The sequence below is a fragment of the Hipposideros armiger genome, unplaced genomic scaffold, assembly GCF_001890085.2.
Source record: "Hipposideros armiger isolate ML-2016 unplaced genomic scaffold, ASM189008v1 scaffold_40, whole genome shotgun sequence".
NCBI classification, from domain to species: Eukaryota; Metazoa; Chordata; class Mammalia; order Chiroptera; family Hipposideridae; genus Hipposideros; species Hipposideros armiger.
This window is the reverse complement of record NW_017731390.1, coordinates 4,474,939-4,498,788: the sequence shown is the minus strand read 5'-3', so window position 1 is coordinate 4,498,788 and position 23,850 is coordinate 4,474,939. Positions and strand designations below refer to the sequence as shown.

At 53.4% G+C, this 23,850-nt stretch overlaps 2 protein-coding genes across 5 annotated transcripts; one reads left to right on the top strand and one right to left on the bottom strand.

Annotated features, from left to right (window-relative positions):
* On the top strand, window positions 1-7,693 carry MIEN1 (migration and invasion enhancer 1). 3 transcript variants are annotated; one of them, XR_002123565.1, is made up of 6 exons: window positions 1-157; window positions 267-364; window positions 819-895; window positions 981-1,127; window positions 6,573-6,711; window positions 7,113-7,693. XR_002123565.1 is itself a non-coding variant. In XM_019638766.1 (4 exons), exons 1-4 carry the CDS (start codon window positions 69-71, stop codon window positions 1,062-1,064), a joined length of 348 nt encoding a protein of 115 aa, XP_019494311.1. In that variant the 5' UTR covers window positions 1-68; the 3' UTR covers window positions 1,065-1,424. The 3 variants fall into 3 exon arrangements, 1 of the variants encoding a protein (XP_019494311.1); XR_002123564.1 differs by having other exon boundaries at window positions 6,570-6,711; XM_019638766.1 differs by lacking the exons at window positions 6,573-6,711; window positions 7,113-7,693 and having other exon boundaries at window positions 981-1,424.
* ERBB2 (erb-b2 receptor tyrosine kinase 2) lies at window positions 2,128-18,083 on the bottom strand. Of its 2 annotated transcripts, none has more exons than XM_019638757.1 (26): window positions 17,776-18,083; window positions 16,682-16,895; window positions 15,764-15,898; window positions 15,405-15,473; window positions 15,105-15,220; window positions 14,838-14,979; window positions 13,843-13,962; window positions 13,399-13,510; window positions 11,596-11,669; window positions 11,419-11,509; window positions 11,048-11,247; window positions 10,546-10,678; window positions 10,372-10,462; window positions 9,487-9,647; window positions 7,747-7,794; window positions 6,555-6,693; window positions 6,345-6,467; window positions 5,939-6,037; window positions 5,473-5,658; window positions 5,186-5,341; window positions 4,992-5,067; window positions 4,519-4,665; window positions 4,057-4,154; window positions 3,689-3,877; window positions 3,148-3,400; window positions 2,128-3,006 (listed from the first exon to the last, which is right to left on the bottom strand). In XM_019638757.1, the coding sequence occupies exons 1-26, from the start codon at window positions 17,908-17,910 to the stop codon at window positions 2,639-2,641; spliced, it is 3,675 nt and encodes a 1,224-aa protein (XP_019494302.1). In that variant the 5' UTR covers window positions 17,911-18,083; the 3' UTR covers window positions 2,128-2,638. The 2 variants fall into 2 exon arrangements, with proteins under 2 accessions (XP_019494302.1, XP_019494301.1); XM_019638756.1 differs by having other exon boundaries at window positions 13,399-13,525; window positions 17,776-18,082.
* Between the last annotated feature and the right edge of the window lie 5,767 nt (window positions 18,084-23,850).

The following is a 23,850-nucleotide window of genomic DNA, read 5'->3' as shown; positions in this document are numbered from 1 at the left end:
CCGCCCCTTCACGTGCCCGCGGCGTCGCGTCACACCCGGAAGCAGCGTCTGGATCGGAGCGGGCAGCAATGAGCGGCGACCTGGGGCCGACGTCTGCAGCGCCCCATCCCAGGGAGATCGAACCCGGCAGTGGGGTCCGCATCGTGGTGGAGTACTGGTGAGCAGCTCTGCCCAGTGGGGTTCCGGCCCGGACAGGGGTGGGTCCACGGGAGCCCCCCCCCCCGCCATCCCGAAACCCGAGCGGACCCCAGGCATCTTCTCCCTAGTGAACCCTGCGGCTTCGAGTCGACCTACCTGGAGCTGGCAAGTGCCGTGAAAGAGCAGTATCCTGGCATCGAGATTGAGTCGCGCCTGGGGGGCACAGGTGAGGCCCGCAGAACACCTGCTGAGTCAGAGTTCTAAATCCCAGCTCTATGGTTTTTAGCTCTGGCATTGGCCGTTTTAGTGTCCAGCCGTGTCTGGCACATAGTAAAATGTCCAGCCAACTTGAGGCCCCTTCCATAGGTGAGGGGGTCACAGATGGAGCCTGTAGGGAAAAACCGGTGAGACTGAAGAAGTATAGGTTTGAGGGGAGGGAGCCCTTCATTTAGTTCAAAGAAAGGACACACAGATGACACGTCCTGTAGGTGCCTTTGGCTTGACCCAGGCTTGGAAAAATGCTTAAAGAACTGCAAGAGCCTCTATTGGGCCAGTGAGGGAACGTGAAGGAGTGAGTCTGTGTCAAGTCTAAGTTGTGTGGAAGACTCCACCTTTGGAGGACCTCCCAACTTTTGCCTGTCTTCAGCATACAGTTCATTCATCGGTTTATTCACTACCAGGGGCCTTTGAGATCGAGATCAATGGACAGCTGGTTTTCTCCAAGCTGGAGAATGGGGGCTTCCCTTATGAAAAAGATGTGAGTATTTGCAATGTTGGAAGTACCGCCCTGGTTTACTCTACCGCTACAATGAATCATCCCATTCCACATCTCTGCCCACTAGCTCATTGAGGCCATCCGAAGAGCCAGTAACGGAGAACCCCTAGAAAAGATCACCAACAGCCGACCTCCCTGCGTCATCCTGTGACTACATGGGATTTCAGGTTCCTGCTCATCTGGGATCCAAGCCTTGGTTTCCCCTTTGGTCCTGGTGAGGGTTTTTCATTGCCTTTCCCCTCACTTAGCTCCTGGTAGCTAAGAGACCCTGGCCTCCACTTTGCCCCGTGGGGTACCAGGAGGGAATAGAAACTTATGTGATCTCGGTGGGAGAGCCTCTCGGTTGACATTTCCACAGCCACCTTATACCCCCTTCCCAGGATCAGTGCACACACAAGCCCACTCCCCTCCAGCTTAGCCGTAACTGTCAAATGCCATCGTAGTTTTAACTTATTTTCCACTAGCCCTGGGCAATGTCAGCTATTGGCAATAAAGTGGCACTACAAACACCTGTGGCCAACTAGTGTGTGTTTTTATATCAAGTCTGGGAGTGGGGGAGGGTGGGTGGGTTAGGGGGAGCACAGAGTCCAGCCCAACCTTTATACCACCAGGGTGGCTGTGCTGGATGGGTGGGCTTTTTCTGGATATTTACTTCTATTATAGTTCAGTGATCTCCTCTCTCAGTCAACACAAGGGAAGAATCACACAGTAGACACCACCTCTTCTTTCCTCCCCCCTCCTCCCAACCCCCCTCCCCCCAAGGAAGAAATTACCCATTCTGGTGGGTGTCCTTAGAAATCCGTTGGGTTTTTTTGTTATTTTTTTTGGGGGGGGGTTGTTCGTTTGGTTTTTTCCTAAGCAAGAATGATTTGGTTGTCAAAGGGCTCTCAGATTACAGTCCCAATTCCCAGACCCCTAGCCCCACCCCCCAACCCCAAAGCCAGAAAGCTGGAAGACAGGCTTCTCATTCAGGCTTCCTAAAGATCACTAGCCACTTCCTTCAGGAAAAAAAATGAGTTAAGTGTAAGTTAGGAGGTAAGCAGTAAGGGATGGCACACAGCCACCCCCAGACAGAGGCTGGTGCCCAGCTGTTTTCCAAAATATATTTGCAGGTAGAGAAAGTGGGTATGGAGAAGGGACATCTTTCCCTCAACCCCAGGGAATCCCCCACCCACCCCCCTCCACAATACCCACTCTCCCCAAGTCCTTATTTCATCTTAAAAAAAAAAAGTAAAAACAAAACAAAAAAAAAACCACTCTGTACAGGACTAGATCTGGGTACTACTGCTGCTCCCTTCTTCCTGGAGCAGAGCTAGGTCTCAGGAACAGTCTCTGAATGGATAGCTTTTGTCCTAGCTACTCCTTTCGGGCCTGTGCCCCTCCTCGGCCCAGCTTCCTTAAGTCCTTCAGTGCCAGGGATCTGGAAGAATACAGCCAGGCTGGGCTGCTCCCTTAGGTAAGGAGACTGTGGTTATGGCATCCATTGGCCCCTGGAGTTTGCTGGGGCCCGGCTCGAATCAGTCAAGACTCTCCAGTGCTGCGGCTTTTTTCTAACCAGACTGAGCCACCTGGAAATTGGAACAGGAAGGAAGGTTCCTGGCAGGGCAGGCTCTGCTGGATGTGGTCCAAGGGCCCTCTCTCCGCCTTGTAACGACAGAGGCCAGAAGTCAGGCCTTTCCCACTCCCCGAGGGTTCAGCAGGACGTAAGCAGACTTGGCCTTTGGTTCACACTGGCACATCCAGACCCAGGTACTCAGGGTTCTCTGCTGTAGGGGTCCCTTCAAAGGTGTTGGATGGAGAGCCCCGCTCTGATGGGTCCTGGTCCCAGTAATAGAGGTTGTCAAAGGCCGGACTGAAGGCTGGAGGTGGGTGGGGTTGAAGGGTGGCCTTGCCACGGGGTGCTAAGTACTCAGGGTTCTCCACGGCACCCCCAAAGGCAAAAATGTCTTTGACAACCCCATTCTTCCCAGGGGAGAGAGTCTTGGGGGAGAGAGTCTTGGGCCTTTCCAGAGTGGCACCGGCAGGACGAGGAGGCAGAGGACCCTCTAAGGGTGAGGGGGGCTGCGGGTGAGCCTCTGGCTGGTTCACGTATTCTGAAAGGACAAGAGAAAGGGGCTTGTTAGGGGAAGGAACCCATGTGTCCCAGCTACTATCACAGTCCCCACAGTGGGCCTTCGGCTGAGGGCCCCCAACTTCCCCACCTCCCAATCTCAGCTCAGGCCTGGATTCCATACCGGGTTGGGGGCTGCAGGTCAGAGGGGCGACATAGCCATCAGTCTCAGGGGGCAGGGGTACTGTGGGGTCCTCACTGTACCGCTGTAGAGGGCTGAGGTCATGTGTGGGGAGACCCTGCAGCCCCTTGGCTGCCCCCATTCCCAAGTCGCTGTCGAACACATCAGAGCCTGCCCCTTCTGAGGATACCAGTGGAGACTTGGGGGGCTCCTCCTCAGAGGGCTCCAGCCCCAGCGTCAGTTCACCACCACCACTCTGGGGACAAAAGAGAAGGTCAGAGTGGGAGTTATTCATGGATTTGGGGTGGAGACTCCATGGGAGGTGACAGGGTAACAGGAGATAAACAGAAGTCACCTTTGGGGTATGACAGTCACAGTGGAGAGAATGGGTCACAGGTTGAAAGGCAGTAGGAACCCTTCTTAGGGAAAACGGGATCTCCATGAGAGGCGATGGTTGTGGAGGGACATGGGAGAAAGGGACCCTAGTCCACTGGGATCAGGGGAGGTAACCAAACACCCACCAGGTGTGACCGAGGGCACTGACCCTGGTGGATGAGCTGCGGTGCCTGTGGTGAGCTGTGCCCCCAGCACCTGGGGCAGGATCTGGGCAGAAGAAGCCCTGCTGGGGTACCAGGTACTCCTCAGCGTCCACAAGGTCCCCCATGTCGTCATCCTCTAGCAGCGAGCGGTAGAAGGTGCTGTCCAAGGGGCTGGCAGGACCCAATTCCTCATTCTGGGGAGGAGGGAGACAGCGTGGCAGCCTCTTCCCAGCCCAGCACTCAGTCTCCCGAGGTAAGGTGAGTCAGGCAAGGGCTGGGCTTGGGGGCCTGGGCCTCAGGAGTCATCTCTCTTTCCACCCTCTGCAGGAGAGTGCTTAGTTATAGGCAGGGATGGAGCAGAAAGGCCTAGTACCTGGATGACCACAAAACGTTGGGGGTCCCTGGCCATGCGGGAGAATTCAGCCACCAGCTCCCGGAACCGAGGCCGACATTCAGAGTCGATCATCCAACCTGGGAGCAGGAGGGAGCTCAGCATCTCAGTTCCCAATGCAGCCTGTGTGCAGCCCCACCCCCTCGCCCTCTCAGGTCTGATCTAGTGAAAGCCCTTGGGTGATAGAGCTAAGATCCCAGAACCTTTGAGAATCTCTTTAAGTCTGCCCTTTTCATTTTGCATCTAAGTTTTCCTAGCTGATCTCGAGCGTCCCTGGACTGGTACTATAAAAGGGAAGCAAGACCCTTTTAAGGCTCCTTTAACCATATCAGGGCCCCTGGGTCCACATACATCCTGCTCGTGGCCCTCTCCCATGCCCCCTGGAGGCCCCTTCACTCAGGACCTCCCACCCCTCCACACAGCCAGCACAGCTCATCCACACACATTTGACCATGATCATGTAGACATCGATGGTGCAGATGGGGGGCTGGGGCAGCCGCTCCCCCTTCTCCAGCAGGTCAGGGATCTCCCGGGCTGGGATCCCATCGTAAGGTTTGGCCCCAAAAGTCATCAGCTCCCATACAGTCACACCTAGGGCAGAGACAGGGTTAAGAGGTGGGGGCAAGAGGGAGCTTTAGCGTACTGAGCCCCAGAGGCTCCGTCCAGGAGCCGAGCACCATGTGGGAAGGAAGGAAGCGATGTGATGCTCAAGGGCAGGAACTACCAAGTCTTCCCCAATCCCTGGGATGCGTGGACCCTGGCAGATCGAGGCACTGGCAGCCCCTCCTTTCTGCCCCACATTCATGCTAAGGTGTCTCCATTAATTCTCCCATCTCAACTCTCATCCTCATCCTTCTACCAACATCCCCCCCATGGACAGGGCCATGGCTCCTCTGCCACCACTCCCCATCACGCACCGTAGCTCCACACATCACTCTGGTGTGTGAACCGTCGGCGGAGAATGGACTCCAATGCCATCCACTTGATGGGCACCTGGGAGAGCAGAGGAGAAAGTCCTTGGACTAGGTGTGGGGCGAGACGTGGCCATTCTCAGAGTTCTCCCAGGGCCAGATCCCATTCCACCTTGCCTCACTCTGCTCCCTCCTCTAACCTTGCCCCCATCAGCGTGGTACTCCGTCTCGTCAATGTCCAGCAGCCGAGCCAGCCCAAAGTCTGTGATCTTGACATGGTTGGGACTTTTGACCAGCACGTTTCGGGCAGCCAGGTCCCTGTGCACAAGCCGCACTTCTTCCAAGTAGCTCATCCCCTGGGATAAGAGGCACCCATGTGAATCATGCTCTGGCCACACTCTCCCAGGAAACCTCCCCATCCTAGCCCTGGGTGGGGACAGCCTTGCTCCCAAGGGCACCCACAGAGCCCGGCCCCCTGGGTGCATACCTTTGCAATCTGCACGCACCAATTCAGCAGGTCCTGGGAGCCCAGGCGCCCTCGGTGTTCTCGGACGTGGTCTAGGAGGCAGCCATAGGGCATAAGCTGTGTCACCAGCTGCACTGTGGAGGTCAGGCAGATGCCCAGGAGGCGCGATACATACGGAGAGCCCACACCAGCCATCACATATGCTTCCTAGGGGCAAGGGTACACACTGAGAAGGTATGGGAGACCACACACCCTATCCACCACATGTCCTTCCTGAGGGCTGAGGCAGGACTGGGGACCTCACCGGATCCGACCCCATCCAATACAGACCAGAACCACAGCCCACAGACTGGGGAGGTTAAGAGTTGAGGTGTGGGGATAACACAGAGCGTCTCCTCAAACTCCAGTGAAGAGAGAGCCCAGAGCCCAGACCTGCAACCAGGGGGTCCCTCCTGTACTCCCGGCTGGAGAGGGTGGAGGGGCTTACGTCCAAGATTTCTTTGTTGGCTTTGGGAGATGTGTTTTCCCTTAACACTTTGATGGCCACTGGGATTTTCACATTCTCCCCATCTGGGATCCAGATACCCTGGACAAAAAGAGGAGGATATGAGCAGGAAGAGGGCCAGCCAGATGCATCCAACCTGCAGCAGTCTAGAGGGTCATTATTTGTGCTCTGAATACCCTTCCCCAGCCTTGGGCCAACCCCACTATTTAGCAACAACCTCACTATTTAGCCTCACGCTCCAGTCCCCTTCCCCTTGTTCCACACTCTATAACTGCTGCACCGAATACCACCCCCCCCAACCCTTGGCTACCTTCCCCAACAGAACCCTTGGCCACACCCAACACATCCTCTGGGACCACCCACCCCGGACTTTGGCCCCATCTCTGACCTTATAGACTGTGCCAAAAGCTCCTGATCCAAGCACCTTCACCTTCCTCAGCTCTGTCTCTTTCAGGATCCGCATCTGAGCCTGGTTGGGCATCGCTCCGCTAGGTGTCAGAGGCTCCACCAGCTGGGATGAGGGGGTGACCTTGCATCAGTGCCTGCGGGGCTGGGCCGCAGACCCCAGGCGGGCAGGGAGGCCCTCAGACCACCTCACCTCTGTTTCCTGCAGCAGCCTCCGCATCGTGTACTTTCGGATCTTCTGCCGCCTTCGCCTAACTACAATGCCGAAGACGACCCCCACGACCATGAACAGCAGAGTGCCCACCACAGTGGCAATGATGGTCGTCACAGGACTGGGGACAGAAGCCAAGGTCAGGGATTGGGGACCAATCTAGTGTAGAGGGGATGGAGGGGCCCCGTGGAGGGGCATGAAGGTCGCTGGTGTTTGGAAAGGGAATTTGGGAGGATGACCCACAGGCTTCCGTCCTCTCTTCCCTACTTTAAAACTTCCCTTGGCTCCCTATTGCCTCCAGGATAAAGTCCAAACTCCTTGCTGGACATTTCAAAGCCCTCTCCACCCACATCTCCAAATTGTCTATGCTCTTGACCATGGCTGTAGTCCAGGGGTCTCAAACTTCCTGACAAAAATCACCAAGAAGCTTGTTAATATGCACAAGTCTGGAGCCCCACCCCCAGAGATTCTGATTGTGGTATGGGGTGGGGCCCAGGAATGTACACCCAGTGATTCTGATGCTCTAGCCAAAATTTTCAGCCATAGGTTCATGATTTTCCACACCTCCCAACCTTTGCACATGCTGTTACTTCTGCCTGGACCACCATATCTCCATAGGATCACCTTTCAAGACTCATCCTGGAATAGATGGCACTCCTCGGTACTAACCCTACGTCGCTGTCATCCTTGCCCCTTTCCCTTGCTTAGTCAAGGGCTAGCACATCACAGACCTCTAATAAACACTTGTTTCATAGACAAATGACTGCCTAGGACATACTCTAATCTGTTTTTCTCCCCAAAGCTCCCCACTGACCACCAAGGGGCTGGTAGGGGATGAGGGGCGATGCTGTAGCTGCACTCTCTTCTCAATCTACCTTGAGTCCTGGGGAGTCAAACGCTGCCTATGTCCCTTACAAGACATCTAGCTACTCAAGGGTGGGGAGGTACTGGGTGTCTTTGCCATCTTCTCCTGTTCCCCACCCCTCAAGCATCATCTTGAGCAGGTCCTCCATTCACTTGTTGAAGCGAATTGAAAGGAGGGTCAACAGTGGAAAAGTGGGCAAGGAAGGGACATGTTGATGTCAGGATACCCCCTTTCCGGCAGCAGTGACCACCTAGGGGCTGGTGGGAGACTGAGGAGCAGCATAGGGTGCATTCTGGGGACCAAGCTGACCTGGCTTTCTGCTCGGCGGGGCAGCCCTTGTCATCCAAGTCCACACAGCTGCAGGAGAGAAAGTCCTGTCAACAAGGCTGGAACCACCTCCTGTCACTCCAGCCTCACAGCGGCGCTGAGGTAGGTGTGGCTGGGTTTTCATCCTCATTTGACAAAAGGCAGAAACTGGGCTCAAGGTCACCAGTGCCTTTCTCACAACCCACAAGGGAATCCCTCCTCTAGCCTGTGACCCCGCACCCCCTGCTCCCCTGCACCTCCCTGTGGTGTGTCCTGTGGGGGGACACCCAAAGGAGCATCAAGTCCAAAAGCTTGGCCATTCCCTCCATGAAAGGCCAAGGTAGTAAACTGGCACAACTTCCGCAGAAGACAGTTTGGCAACACCTATTAAATAATGTCTGTGACCAGCAGTTCCACCTCTCAGGATGTACCCTAAAAATGCCAACACCTGTAAACTGAGGGGCACGGACAAGATGCTCACATGTACATGGAGCTCAAGTGCAATAGAAAAGGCAACACGCTCAGTCAACATCCCTCAAACAGGGACATGGTTAAAGACTACATCCATGTCGCAGACTGAGTAGTTCAAAAAAAAAAAAAAAAAGAAGGTAGATCCATGTGCACTCACAAGAAAGGGCCTTCAAGACACATAAGGGGGGTGGGGCACAATGCAGAACACTACGTGGAGTATGAGTCCATTTACATACAAAATGCACACAAACACCAAAACTGATTATGCATTGAACTATACGAAATTGCTATGTTCTTGACCATTTTTGATCTACAAAAACAGCAATTTATATGACTCAACCTAATACACATGTGATATATGTTTATGTAAATGTGTGGAGAGAGAGTCTGGAAGGATACCCACAGGGTGAATCTGCTGATTCTCCCCAGGGAAGGGTCGGGGGGGGGGCAGAACAAAAGGGCACATTTACTTTGCAATGTGTATGTTTTTATAGTGCTGAAAATGTTAATTACAAGGATGTATTCATGTATTTCATGTGTAATTAAAGGCAGCTATATGAAAAAAGTAAAAATAGGGTAGATCATCGTGTTAGGACATGAAAAAACATGGCAAGATTCTTTTAAGTGAAAAGAAGCAATCTGCAAACAATATGTATGGTCTGTGATCCTATTTTGGTAAAAAGAAACTTATGTTGGGAGGTGGTAGAAGAGGGCAAAGGGGATCAAATATATGGTGATGGAAGGAGAACTGACTCTGGGTGGTGAACACACAATGCGATATACAGATGATATATTATAGAAATGTATACTTGAAGCCTATATAATTTTACTAACCAATGGCACCCCAATAAATTTAATAAATAAATGTTAGAATACAGACAAATAAAAACTGGAGAATAATATATATTAACATATATATAATATGTTATAAGAATACATGTTAGAATGTGCACAGATAAACACTGAAGAGTATAACATTTTATATGTTATAATAATATATATGTTAGCATGTGTAGTTAAAAAACTAGAGGAAAAATATTACAGAGTATTAACAGTAGGGACAGAACTGCTAATGACATTAATTTATATTTCATGTTTTAATTAAAAAAACTTTTTGACAACATGTTACTTTTGTGGTCAGGAAAAAAAAGATATGAAAAATTACGTCTCAGGGTAAGCAAAGGCAGAATTGTCCCCCTTTTATAATAAGAGCCCCAGAGAGGCTTCTTGGAACAAAGCCCTCCTTTTTGTAGAAAAGGCCCTCAGACTCACGAGTGGGTGCAGTTGATGGGGCACGGCTGGCACGTGCCCTTTTCATCTGGGAACTTCCAGATGGGCATGAAGGAGAGGTCCGGTTTCACACCACTGGGGCAGCGAGCGACGCAGAAGGAAAAGTCCTTGTAGTGGGCACAGGCCACACACTGGTCAGCCTCCTGGGAGGGGAGGAAGGGTTTGTGTGGGGCTGGCAATAGGATCAGGCCCTTGGGTCCCCTTTGAGCTTCCCACTGCCACTCAGCAGCACTTTTCACCCTGCTCCTGGGACAGCCCAGACCGGCTGTGTCTGCAGCCCCTGCTCTTTACCCAACTCCCCCCACCCCCACCCCCGAAGGCTTGATCCCCAAGCCAGGGACTTCAACTGAAGAACTGGAGGCCTAGGAAGGGAGTGCATTACTTAAAGTATAACAGCAAGTAATAATAGTATCTAATATGTAGAAAGCCTTTCCCATGCTCAGGCACTGGACCAAATCCTATTTTAAGCTAATTCTTACTGTACCCTCATGAGGCCGGTACTAGTATGATACTCATTTTACAAAGCAGCAAACTAAGGTTGGAAGCAGAGCCTGGATTTGAATCCAGGTAATCTGATGCCAAACCCACGTCTAACCATCTTGGCACAGCCACAGCCAAGGACACTGGCTTCCCTGGGACCTCTACACAGCCTGAAGGGACTCAGGGACCACAACACAACTCTTGCAGTCCCCAGCATCCCAGCCATACTCTGCCCTCCTGCTATTCCGCCCTCCCACTGTTCAGGTCTGAGCTCAGGGCTCTCTCCACAGATGTTTGACCAGACTTGGCCATGGTCAGGCCCCTAGCAATCTGCCCTAATCCACCCTTACTTCTCTCCACCCAGCTCTGAGCCCACCAGCACCTCACCGATCCTAAGCAGGTCACTGAGCCATTCTGGGGTTGACACTCAGGGTGGCACGGCAGACAGTACCTGTCCTTCACATACTCCCGGGGGAGCCTAGGAGAGGGGATGGCTGATGAGGAGGTCTGAAAGAAACCCCTATGCACCCCTCCAGCCTCCCCCTGCTCCGCCCCGCATACCCCTGCAGTACTCGGCACTCCTCCACGCACTCCTGGCCCCGAAGAAACTGGCTGCAGTTGACGCACTGGGTGGGCCCCGGACCCCAGCAGTGCCCGTGGGCACACAGCGGGTAGCAGGCCAGGCCATCACCCACTGCAGTGAGGAGGAAGGAGTCAGTGGGAACTCTTAAGGGGGGGCTCCAGGTCCAAGTGAACCAGGGGAAGAGGCTGTGGGGGTGGCTCTGGGTTGGAGGGGTGGGATAGGGCCTGGGCAAGGCAGGGAGAGAAAGAAATCCTGAGGTTCTAAGAACAAAGAGGAAAGGGAAGGGAGGGATGCCAAGGCAGTGAGGCAGGACTCAGCTAGAAGCCATGCCAAGAGGTCAAGCCAGCCAGAGCTGTGTCAAGAATGGCGCACCGAGGAGAAGCAGTCTGCACAAGTCCCAGATTGCTGTTGCTAGGTGCCCATGGGCACGCCTGTGTGCTGGCAGACGGGAAGCGGGCAGCACTGGGCTCCCTGTCTTACCGCATTCATCCTCTGGTCGGTTGGCACTGTGGAGCAGGGCCTGGTGAGGGTTCCGGAAGAGCTGGTCCCAGGGCACCGTGTGTACAAAGCAGAGGCGGGCGTTGCGGTGGATGAGGGCCAGTCCACTGCTCAGCTCCCGCAGTGAGCGCAGCCCCAGCCAGCTGATGCCCAGCCCTTGCAGGGTCAGGGAGTAGGCACCACTGTGGGAGAGGAGTGCTCAGCTGCAGGGTCTGCAAGGGCTGCCCTCCCCATCACACTGGCAAACTCCCATGGAAAGGCTGCTGACGGAGCCCCTGGGGAATAGAAGGACCCACCACACTCAAAGCTTCTCCCAGGCCTCCCCCTGTCGGGCCCCCGCCCCTGGTGCTCACTCATGCAGAATTCGTCCCCGGATTACTCGCAGGTTCTGGAAGACACTGAGGTCAGGCAGACTGTCTGGCCACGCTGAGATGTACAAGTAACCTGCAGGTACAGGATGAGTCTAGGGGTATGGGGACAGAACAAGGACCCCCAGGCCCTTCAGAGCAGGAGGCAGAGTCCGAGCCCACCTGTGATCTCCTCCAAGGTCTCAAACACTCTGAGCTGCTCAGGCTGTAGCGGGGCAATTTTGGAGGCTGGGTTCCTAGAAGGAGGATGTGAGGAGTCAGCAGGGCCAGGAAGGGGTGGGCACAAGCCCCAGAGCTGGCCCTGCCCCCCCAACCCCCATAAATAACTTCACTTAACCCTTTGCTCAAGCCCAGCTCTTCCCATCCTGAGCTACAAGGCCCAGACCCTAGTTTGACAGGATCAATCAAAACAGTCTTTATATTCTTTGATCTAGAAATTCTACTTCTAGGAATGTGGCCTAGAGAGACACTGGCCCCTGAGGCATACACAAGGCAGTACTATAAGAGCGGAAATTGAAAATGACCTAAACGCCCATCAGGAAGTAGGGGAGCTGTTAAATAAAACGGATCTATCTAAACTACAGAATAAAAATTAACATTAGGAGCACTTAGTATGTGCTAGGCACTGCTCTAAGAGCTTATGCATATTAACTCCTTCAAACTTTATAACCACCTTATGAGACTGGGACTACTTTTGCCCCCATTTTAGAGATGAAGAAACTCGGGCACAGCAAGGTCACATGCCTAGTAAGTGGTAGAGCCAGGTTTACAAACCCAGGCAGTCTGGCTCCCGGGCCTGGGCCCTCCGCTGCTACTCTTTGCTGCTGCCACCTGCTTCCACAGCTGCTGAAAGAACGAGGCAGCTCGACAAGAACCGTCAGGACCCGCTCTCCAAAGCAAGGGGCAGACGATACTCACAATATGCTCCCATTTACATACACCGACCTCCCCAGCAAAATTACTACGACTACGTTTCTCTGTGAGCATCTATGTGCGCATACACATAGAAGAGCACACAACCTCTTAATAGTGGTCTCCTCTGGAAAGGGGAGTGGAGGTGGAGGAAGTGTTGAAAGGAATTTTCTCCTTTTTAATACACATTTTATTGACACGTAATTCACATACAACAAATGCAGGTTTCTACTGTACAGTTTGATGCGTTTTGACAAATGCATTCACTCATGGCTCCCTCACCCCAACTGATATACAGCATATTCCCATCACCCCAGAAATTTCCTTTGTGTCCCTTTCGAGGCCCCCCAGCCCAGGCCCACCACTGTCCTGATTGCTATCACAGAGCGGTTTTTCCTGTCAAGAGCCTCACATAAAGTGAGGACTCATACAGTGTAGACTCTCTTGTTTGGTTTATTTCACTTAACAGTGCTTTTGAGACGCATGCATATTGTCATGTGTATCAATAGTTTCTTTTTCTTTTTTTTTTTTTTAGCTGAGCCATCCTGCCACCTGTTGGCAGCTCAGCAGCTGCTCAACTCGGGCCGGGAATCGAACCGCTGTTGCTCAGAGCTCAAATTCTTGAGCAAGCTCTTAACCAACTAAGCCACTTGGCCGACCCTAGTAGTTTCTTTTCATTGCTGAGAATTTCATTGTATAGATAGACCATCATTTATTTATTCATTCACCTATTGATATACATTTGTGTTATTTCCAGTTTGGGGCTATTATGAATAAAGCCACAATGAACTCAAGGAGAATGTGACTTTATCCAGATGGCTGGATCTCCATACAAGTGCATGTTCACGGATAACATGTCAGTTATGAAAATAACCTCCCTAGAAGTCCCTGCCCCCTCTGGTCTCCCACTTGCTTCTTCTGCATTCCTGGCCTCCCACCTCGGTCACTGGCCATCCCCCCAAGATGCTGCCACTTCTGTATCCTCAGGAATCAGTGACTTCCCTGATACTCTCTCAGGTCATTGTGCCCACCCTTAACTCCGAGTATCCTTACCTCTGAAAGCTCTCTGGCAGAAACGCTAGGCTCCCAAAGATCTTCTTACAGCCGGCAAACTCCATGATATTGGCACTGGTGACGGCCCTCACCTCCCGCAGGTGTTCCATGCCTAGACCATAGCACACTGTGGGGAGTGGGGCAGGTGGTAAAGGGGCCATCTCAGCCCCTACACTGGGACTGATCAGCCCCCACATGCAGCACCAGGAATCAAACTCCTGGGTCCTGTCCACAGTCCCATCCTGGGGCCACATGCCCCCTCCCCACACTGGCAAGATATGGGAGGGTTTGTGGGGCTGATCTGGGGAGAGCCAGGGGCAGACACAGTGGGAGACAAGGACTGGGTCCCAGCAGGGTCTGAGGAAGGCTGGGACAGTGAGCGAGGCCAGGCTGGGTGCAGAGGGACAGGAACGGCAGCCTGCCTTGGGGGGTAGCAGTGGGTACCTTGGGCACAAGACTTGCTGCATTTCTCACAGCGTTGTGTTCCGTCCTCAGCTGTCACTTCTTGGTTGTTCGGGGGACAGTCCAGGGTACAGGATCCCACGTCCGTCGACAGGTAGTTGTCTGAGGAGAGCAGGATTGTGTGTCCACATTCCCCCGGCCCTTCATGCCCCACCATGAGCAATGTCACCATGCCCGGGGAGCACAATAGGAATAACATCAGCCAGTACTAGTACTGCAATGCCCTTACTACAGGTCTGAGCACTTACCATTCATTTACTCCTCACAACAACCCTCTGTGATAGACACAGTGAGGTTCCCATGTTGCCAAAAGGGAAACCAAAGTACAATTTTATGTAAATTACTCAAGGTCATTGGGCTAGTGAGCGGAGGAGCCAGGGTTTGAACCCAAATGGTCTGGCTCTACACTTTGTAGTGTCACCCATCGTGGGGAGGGTGTGACCAGGACCTGAGAGCCCACTCCTGTCTCCCGTGAGAGAAGGAAAAGGGTCCCCGATCCAACGCCAGTCCCTAAATGCCCATCAGGAAGTAGAGGAGCTGTTAAATGAAACGGATCTATCTAGACTGCAGAATAAAAACTAACATTTAGGAGCACTTAGTATGTGCTAGGCACTGCTCTAAGAGCTTATGCATATTAACTCCTTCAAACTTTATAACCACCTTATGAGACTGGGACTACTTTTTCCCCCATTTTAGAGATGAGGAAACTCGGGCACAGCAAGGTCACATGCCTAGTAAGTGGTAGAGCCAGGTTTACAAACCCAGGCAGTCTGGCTCCCGGGCCTGGGCCCTCCGCTGCTACTCTTTGCTGCTGCCACCTGCTTCCACAGCTGCTGAAAGAACGAGGCAGCTCGACAAGAACCGTCAGGACCCGCTCTCCAAAGCAAGGGGCAGATGATATTCACAATATGCTCCCATTTACATACACCGACCTCCCCAGCAAAATTACTACGACTACGTTTCTCCCAGGCACTCACAGGGACAGGAGGTCACACAGCTGGCACCAAAGGTATAACGGCCCTCAGGGTTAGGCATGGACTCGAAGGTGTCCGTGTTGTAGGTGACCAGAGCTGGGCAGTGCAGTTCACAGATGCCACTGTGGTTGAAATGGAGGCAGGCCTGGGGAGACAGGCAGCTGGTGGTCACGGGGCTGTTTCTCCCTGATGTGACAGGGGCAATAGGGCAGTACCAGGGGGGTGCCCCTTCCCTTGCCCCCCGAGGGGTGGGGATCAGTGGGCACGTACCAGACAGTCGGAGTGCTTGGGGCCTGTGCAACCGGCAGCACACTGCTCATGGCAGCAGTCGGTGGGCAGTGGGCCCTTGCACCGGGCACAGCCACTGGCACAAACAGTTTGCGTCACTGTCAGGCAAAGGGCAGCATGAGGTCTGGGCAGCAACCTGGGCACCAGACCCAACCTAACATCACCTTCTGAGGAGACCCCCTGCCCCAGGGAAGACACCTGAGGCTTGGTATCCCACCCCTCTCAAGTCACTTTTATTCTTCCCAGCCTGCCCCCCAGATTCTGGGCCTCCGTAAGACTCACAGCTCTGACAATCCTTGGAACTTTCTCCCCAGCAGAAGGAGGCTTTACAAGCTGGAGAACAAGGTTGGCCTGGAGAGAGAACGGAGACAGTGAGACAGAAACCAGGAGGCAGAATGCACAGTGAGGGCGAGACCCAGGCCAACAAAGGGGCCTCTGAAAACAGACACAATCTAGAAGCAGAGGGAGACAGGACAGAGGGCCACGGAGACAGAGAGATGGTAGGAGGGACAAGGAAGAGGAAATGGGTGGTATTAGTGCAGGGGGTGCGGGGAGGTAAGCCAAGAGTTGGGGGTGGAGGGCATGGGGGGGAGCTGTCTGAGAAAGAGAGGAGGCTGCAGGCAGGGAGGAGCATGGCTTACAGGCCCGGGAGTGGTTGGCGTCTATCTGCGTGAGGTCCAGCTGGTTGTTCTTATGGAAGATGTCCTTCCACAAAATTGTGTCCTGGTGGCAGAGCTGGGGGTTCCGCTGGATCAAGATCCCGCCCTTCAGAATCTCTGTGGGGCAGGGAATAATCAGGGGCTTCTTTCCCTGTCTGTCACCTTCTGTCCTCCTGCCTTCTAAACGGGGAGCAGGCTTCTCAAACACACTCCAGGATCCCCAGGGAGCAGAGAAGACACTTAAGCATCTTTTAGCACTACCGATACCGACACTATTCCCCCCGACACACACATGAACCAGCTGAGATCCAGGAAGGACTGAGTTGTCCATGTCAGGCTCCAGATGTCCAGGTCACTCTCTCCTCTCCTCCCACCTCTGCTCTGTGCACACTGCTTGGCGGTTAAGAGAGACAATGGAGTCTGAAACCCAGCCTCACCACTAACTAGCTGTGTCACCTTGAACAAGTCACTTACCCTCTGTCAACCTGTTTTCTCATCTGTAAAATGAGAATAACATTGATGCTTGCCTTGCAAGATGATAGCACGACTGAAATGGGATCATGCACAAAAAGCCCCAGGCACTCAGGGTTTGGGACACTGTCAGCCCCAGGGCTGCCATGTACAGTTACACAGTTTGTTCACTGCACAAGTGTACTCAGCCAAGAAGTGGGCAAAACCTCCTCCTGCATCCTAATTATCACACTGTGCAGGCTGGCACAAGCTGCGACTTACTGGGAAGAAGGGAAATCTTTTCTAATCTGCACAAGGCCACCTTCTCTAGCTCCACCTGCATCCATCCAGAAGGGACGCAAGTTCTGATTCACGCAAAGCCTCCCATGGCTGGCAGTGGCCCTGGTCAGCTCTCAATAACTAGGAGATTTCAATGATAATGATGACCACCTGTGAGGCTTCGCAGCTGCAGCTCCCGCAGCCCTCCTTGGGCAGCCCTTGCCACAGGGGTGGCACTGTCTAGCAGGTCTCCATTGTCCAGCACGGCCAGGGCATAGTGGTCCTCAAAGAGCTGGGTGCCTCGCACGATTCGCAGCCTCTGCAGTGGGACCTGTCTGACTTGGTTGTGAGCGATGAGCACGTAACCCTGCACCTCCTGGATATCCTGGGAGGGAACAGGGTAGGGTGGGGCTGAGGCAGACCTGGGCCCTGGAACACTACCATCCCCTAAGGCTTCCTCAGGGTTACCCAGTGCTTGGGGATCTTGGGCAAGGCTCCCATCCACTGAGCAGTCCTGCCCCCTTCATGCATAAAATGGAAATCGAGGCCACTCCCCACCTCCCCAAACCAGATTCCTGTATGATCAAGAATGATAATGGGGGGGGGGGAACGACACTTTGTAAACTGTGAGCAAGTGCCCCACCCTCTCCACATCTCAGTTTCTTCATCTGTAAAAGGAAAGGCCTGGATGAGATGACATCTGAGCATTGCACACATGACCCCACCCCGGGGGCACCATGAAAACAGGCCAACAGGCTGGTTTCCACTCTCTCCTGCTCATGACCCTTTCACACACATTTCCCATTTTATCTTTAAAATGGGCCCCCCAGGGGGAGTCAAAGCTTGCCTATTGCTCCCAGTATACAGATAAGGAAACTGAGACCCAGTGAAGCCAAGAACCTAGACCACATTCACATGGCTTGTCAGCAGCAGAACTGGCCCTGGAATCCACATCTCCCACCAGCCTTTTCACTACTCCAGGTGGGAGAGGGACAGTGGCTGGGTAGCTGGACAGGGGGAGGTGATCGTGCTGGCAAGAGAGGAAAGGAACAGATGCATTCCACCCAGAGACGTCCATGGCAAGCCACATTATAGAGAGGGAGTCAACTGGTCTCGCAGGAGAACAGATAGGGGTTAGACATCAGAAAGGACTTCTGGTTGAGAAACCACAAGAGGAAATACAGGCCTCTTCTACCACCCACCTATAAGCAGAGGGCTCAGCCCAGCTGGAGGCAGGGACTGGCTGGGTTGCCCATGGGTCTCACCTGTAGGAAAGAGAGGCTGGCATTGGCGGGCAGGTAGGTGAGCTCCAGGTTACCCTGTACCACCTGACAGCCCTGGTAGAGGTGGCGGAGCATGTCCAGGTGGGTCTCGGGACTGGCTGGGAGCCGTAGCTTCATGTCTGTGCCGGTGCACACTGGCAGGAGGGGGGAGATGGATTAGAAGCACTGCCCACCCAGTCAACTTCTCCAACCCGGCTGCCTCCTCTACACTCACTTCCCAGAGCCATGCCATCTCTGACAGCGAGAAAGCACAACTGAAGGACCCCTCCTAGCACATTCCCTACACCTGCAGAAGCTGCACCAGCAAAAGGAAGTCTGCAAGTTTGGAAAGAGGAGGGAAATCAGGGAAGATGGCTCTTTCTGACTCAGCCCATCCCGAGCACCCAGAGGGGGTCTTGCTGTGTCAGCCCTAGGGAGCTTGCCCGTCTAATCCAAGGAGTTGGCTGGCAAAGAAAGCCTCTTTGTCCCAAAGGCACAACTGAGGGCCAAGGGGCAAAAATCCCCCAAGAGAAGGGACGATGAATCATGAACCCTCTGGATACCCCCTACCCCGCTCCCAAGCAAACAAACTCAGGGCATTCTCCCCACCCCATTCCAATGCCACCCACATGCCAACCTCTTGGCAAGGGATATCCACCCCTACAATGCCACCCAGAAAGTGGGAAAGGAGGGTCAGCTGGAGTCATAGCGGGGGCAGGAGGACCACCGGGGGCCTGGCCACTGCAGAGACCTCTGGAATTCCCCCAGGCAGAGACAAGGAGGGTCAGACCCCAGTTTTGGGCATCCAGACCCAGGCTACAGATCCTGGGACTGTGATGCCTACTCTAAACGCTCCTACTCTGGTACCTCACCCTTGCCACCTCCTCAGGGCAAGACTCCAGATGCAGCTGGCAGAATCTATGCCACGAAACTCCTGCCACAAGAGCACTACGTCAGCCTGTGTACCTGCCGAGTGCCAACTATTAGCCAAGGGGCATCAAGATGACTGCTCCCAGGCCCACCGGGATCATAGCTGGGCGTCCCTGAGACCAGAAGTACCCTCAAAGTCCAGGGATACTAACAGGGGTAAATAACCCCTGGTGAGGGGGTGCTGGGGGCAGCAGCTGGCACCATGCCTGCCAGCAGGGGGGAGATTAAAGTGCCCAGTTTAACTTGTTTTTCTGCTCTAGTAAGAAGATGAATCATCTGGTGCGTCTTGGCCAGGAGGGTGTGCTGGGGTGGGGGGGGAGGTAGGCAGAGGGCACCCCCAGGTACACAGGCCCACAGGTGCCTGAGCTGCCCAGAATTCCTATTGGTCACCACTCCACCCCCATTTACGTGCAGATGAAGGGGGGACAGCAGAGTGGCTGACCTCAAGGTCTGACACCAGGGCGCCTGCTGCTCCCCCAGCAACTTGAAGCTGGAGGTCAAATCCCAGTGGGTAATAAAAGATACCCCCTGCCCCCAGAAAGCTAGGGAAAGGCTGATGGGGCAAGCCCCGCTGAAGTTGCTTCCTGAGCCTCCCAGTAATGCTCAGAGTGGTCTCTGTTCCTACCCCTCTGGGCAGAGAGGGAAGGAAGCAAACAGGGAGGAAGGGGAGGGCCCAGAAATAGAATCCAGGGTCCCTCCCCTCAGACTCCCAAAAGAAACAGGAGCCGGTGGCCAGCCTAAAATAACGCCCCACTGCCAGGACCTCCCCCGGCCTCAGCTTCAGCTGCTTTGTAGGCACAGCTGTCTTCAGGCCCAGACCCCAAGGCCCTGGCCCAAGCCCGGGGAAAGGAACCAGCAGAGCTGGGACAGGGGGTGTCTCCACCCCCTGCAGCCCTGTGCTGACTCCAAGGGACACCAGCTGTGGCAGCCAGGCAATAGGAAAACAACAACAATGGAACAGTGGGGGCAGCTGCATTAACTGAGCACCTACTGTGTGCTCAGCAGGCACTCTGGGTAGAGCCTCATTACATCCTGCAGAGGCCAGGGACCTCCATTTTGCAAAGAAAAAAAAACTAAGGCTGACAGGTTATATTCTTCTAAGATGATAAAGCTTGGAAGCTGAGCGATAGAGGTAGGATTTGAACTTGAGTCTGTCTGACTTTAGATTCCACATTCCTTTCACTAGGCCTAACAGCACACACACAGATTCACGCCACACCCCACGCAAACATAAATACACACCAACTCTACCGATGCCACTGAAAAACATTACAGGCTCTGGGCAAGGCAGGGTGGCTGGGCTGGGCAAGGGGAACAGAACGAGTGGTAGCCCCGCCCAGCTAGTAAATTTGTTTGTGGCCAATTTGATTAAGAGTCTTTAAGTGTTTGCAACAGGTGGTAAAATTGGTACCCTGAGACCCACTCCCAGGGAGCTGGAGCCTTCCAGACTAATCCCTCCACCAACCTGACATGAAGCCAAGACCTTCTTGATACATCCCTTACCTCCACCTTTCTCCATTCCCCATGATCCTGGCACCACTGCTTCCTCCCTCTCCCCCATCTCCTGACCACTTCCCCCTCCCCAGTCCTCACCCTGGACCCCATATCCACCCTGCTCCCATTGATTTTCTTGAGGGCTAAGAGGTTCTCTTCCACACAGGGGAGCTCTTTGTCTCCAGGACACCTGCCCCTTAGGAGCCCCAATCTCCAGCTCTTCCAGCAAAGTCAGTGTGGGGCAGGACCAGCCCACAGCCAGGACAAAACACACAGTGAGCACTGGATGGATGGATGGATGGATGGATGGATAGATGGATGGATGGATGGATAGATGGATGGATGGATGGATCAATGAATGAATGAATGAATGAATTCCAATCAAGAGTCTCCAAACCAAAAGGGACCAGTTGAGGTCATGGTGTTCATCCCCATTGCTCATGGGCTGGTCACGGTCCTTCATGTCCCTCCAACTGGACTTCAGTGGTCAGGGTTTGGTCCCAGCTCTGGGATGCTCTCAAGTGGGTTCTCTCCTTCCCACCAGCCTTCAGCACCAGCTGCTTCTCTTACTCACCACAATGAAAGCCAATACTTCCTTTGGTTTCCATGAACACTACCTGCACCCCCAAAGCTCATCTCCCCTGGACCCATGGGGCCAGAGCCCATTCTAGTGACACCAGGACTCACCCGCCACACACCTGGAATATAAGGCAGACTGGGGCCTGGGCTCAGGGTCATCAGACCAGAACCCTACCTGGGCCACTCACTGTGTGACCTTGAGTAAGTCTCTGGGCCTACAGGGCAGAGGTTCATCTCTAGGCACAGCAGTGCCTGTGACTTAGTAGGCACTCAATGAATATTTACTGACCTGACCTTGGCTGTAAGGAGGAGATAATAAAACAATAACAACTCTTCCTCTCTGCAGAGAAGTTAAATGAGATAGTGAATTAAAAAGCAATCTGTAAACATGATAAGGCTTTGTAAACAGTGCTGAGAGACCACCAACTTTGGCTATAACTCTCGGGCTCCTTGAGAGAGCACACACCCCTCGTCAAGGGGTGGAAAGGAAAGGTGGCCTAGCAAGAGGTGTCACCTCAGAGGGGCTTCCCACAGGCCAAGGGCAGGGAGGAGAATCTCTTTCCAAATCATTCCAGCACCCAGGGGCAGACACAGCTACCTGGAGCCTACGCCAGTCCCCCAGCCCCACACTGGTCCCTCATGCTTCCACTCCAGCTGTCTCCCTCCCCACAACCCTGCAGCTCTCACTGGCCTCTGCCCCACTCCTGCTCTCAATGCCCTGCCATTCTGGGAGGGCCCAAGAAGAAGGCAGACACGGGCTGGACAGGGAGAGAAAGGACTCCAAATCCAAGAGGGGACCTGGGTGGGGGACAGCTCAGCTCCACTTTCTACAGCCCAAATAAGGTAAGTCATTCACCTGCATAACAGAGTAGCACCTCTACCCTAGTCTGGCTACCTGGCTGCCTCTGAGGCTTTGCTCAACCCATTCTTATTGAATGGAATAAGACTGATGAACTCTTAATGTCTCCTTGTTAGAGTCCAAAATTGTCCTGGACATTACTGAGTCGCTGGAAAGCCTTGGGTAAGTCACTTCATTTCTTGGAACTTCAGTTTTCTCATCTGTGCAGCAACTTCACAGGATTGATGCAGAGATGAAACAAAACTGTCTACGAATAAATAACCTGGCATATAGGAAACACGTTGTATGTTTTTTGAAACTTAAGGCAAGGGAAGTTCACATAGCAGTAGTTTGGGTAATTCCCAACCAAGAGAAAAGAAAAGGTACTTTGTATTTAGAATGCAATGTATTTTCTCTTTTTGCATTTGATCCCATCTTTTCAATTGTGTGCGTGTGAATATTAAAATGAGGTTACTTCCCCTAAATATAGTAAAAAGAAGGAAAGAGGCTGTTGGGAGAATCATATGGGAATTAAATATGAGCTCTGCAAGATAAAAAGGGTGTGTTTGCTACACTTTACCAAACCTTGACCTCTAAGAGAGGATCTCAGGAAAATCCCGACTCTCTGGGTCTTGCCCCATCTCCTCCCCCAATTCCCCCCACATTCCTAACTCAGCTCTCAGTCCTGGGATATATTGGGTTGTCGTAAAAGTCATGATGCATCTTTGCAACGAAAAACAGAAAACATACATCATGACTTTTCCAACAACCCAATAATAAGGGTGCTAGAGGCAACTTGGTGGTGTGCTGCCATTTTAACCATTTCCTGCAACACACTCAAACATCTCTGCCTGCACCCGCAGTGCAGGTTGAGGGGTGAGGAGGAGGTCCCAGTCACCCGTGGGGAAACTGACCCCTCAGATCCCAGCCCTGCAGCAGCCCAGCCACTCCCCCACCTGCTCAACTCAAAGGCCCAGGTGAGGAGGACAGCAGCTCAGCCTGACAGCCCAGCCAAGCCTCACCCTTCTCAGCAGAAGGTCAGGGGTGAAGACTCAGCCTGGGTAACAGGGAAGGAAGGGCTCCCTCTGGGAGAGGAGACTTCTTTCTCAAAGAGAAGGCGTGGGGCCACCTCCCGCTGTTTACAGCAGAGCTGGCCCAGCACCTTCAGGGAGTTCCTTGAGAGGGCAGAGTTCAGCTAAGTCCCCAAGTCAGCAGAGACACTGTTTGGCAACACAAAGCACACACACACACACACACACACACACACACACACACACACACACACACACACCCCACAACGCAAGAACACCCCTCAGATAGCACAGCAATGCTCTGGCAGAGGGGCCCTCAGGCGACACAGACAGGATGACACCCACCCCTTCTCCAGACTCCCTGATCAATGGCGACCACCCACACTACTCCCAGGACCCAATGATGCAGGAAGCAGTGTCACCACTGTTTAAAGTAAACTAACAGTGATTTCAAATGTGCGGTTGGGGGTTGCACTGGGGTCCAATCGGGACCCACTACTTACTTACTGCTACCCAACCTCTTTAAGCCCAGGTTTTCACCTGGAAAATGGGAATATTAGCAGAACTTCTCTCATAGTGTTGTTCTGAGGATTAAAGGACGGAACACATGCAAAATACCATGGTAGTATTTCCAGCTTGAATAGTTATTGCATACAGATGGACAGATGCTACCAGAAACACAGACGCGCGCCCCCTCCCCACCCATCACCCTTCTCCACACACAGCATGAGGGAAAAGCAGCACAATCCACCCCTCTGCATACCCCTATCTGGTTCCTACCCCTCCACTGCCCAGGAATCCCTCCCATAGAACTCGCCCACGTTATGCCCCAGACCAAGAAATCCGCCACCACCCCTCTGCCGCCCATGCTCTCCAAAAATCACAAAGTACACAGTTCCTGAGCTGGCCCTAAAGAAACTTGTTCAAAACAAACGTCTCCCTCTCCCCCCCCCACCCCAGACTCCAGCTTGAGGCTACTCCACGGTCCGACTGGCCACCCTCTCCTCCCGGCTCTGGCCGGACAGGTTGCTTTCCCCACCTCCCCCTCCACACCCCGATCTTGCCTGAAGCTGGAGTAACTAAACCCAGTCGGCCGAAGGGGGGGTGGAGGGTGGGGAGGGGGCAGATGCAGGAAGCAAAGAGGGAGGTGAGGGGCTCCAGCAAGTGGGAAGCACAAAGTGGCAGTTCCAACCCTGACTATGTGTA

What these genes read in the sequence shown, in the direction of transcription:
- MIEN1 (XM_019638766.1), top strand. Translation starts at nt 69, where the DNA reads ATGAGCGGCGACCTGGGGCCGACGTCTGCAGCGCCCCATCCCAGGGAG. An exon ending in GTCGCGCCTGGGGGGCACAG is followed by an intron (nt 365 to 818) that starts GTGAGGCCCGCA and finishes ATTCACTACCAG; the next exon opens with GGGCCTTTGAGATCGAGATC. An exon ending in GCTTCCCTTATGAAAAAGAT is followed by an intron (nt 896 to 980) that starts GTGAGTATTTGC and finishes TCTGCCCACTAG; the next exon opens with CTCATTGAGGCCATCCGAAG.
- ERBB2 (XM_019638756.1), bottom strand. Translation starts at nt 17,910, where the DNA reads ATGAAGCTACGGCTCCCAGCCAGTCCCGAGACCCACCTGGACATGCTC. An exon ending in CCCATCAACTGCACCCACTC is followed by an intron (nt 7,795 to 9,486) that starts GTGAGTCTGAGG and finishes TCTCTCCTGCAG; the next exon opens with CTGTGTGGACTTGGATGACA. An exon ending in CCCGCCGAGCAGAAAGCCAG is followed by an intron (nt 6,694 to 7,746) that starts GTCAGCTTGGTC and finishes TTCTGTCCCCAG; the next exon opens with TCCTGTGACGACCATCATTG.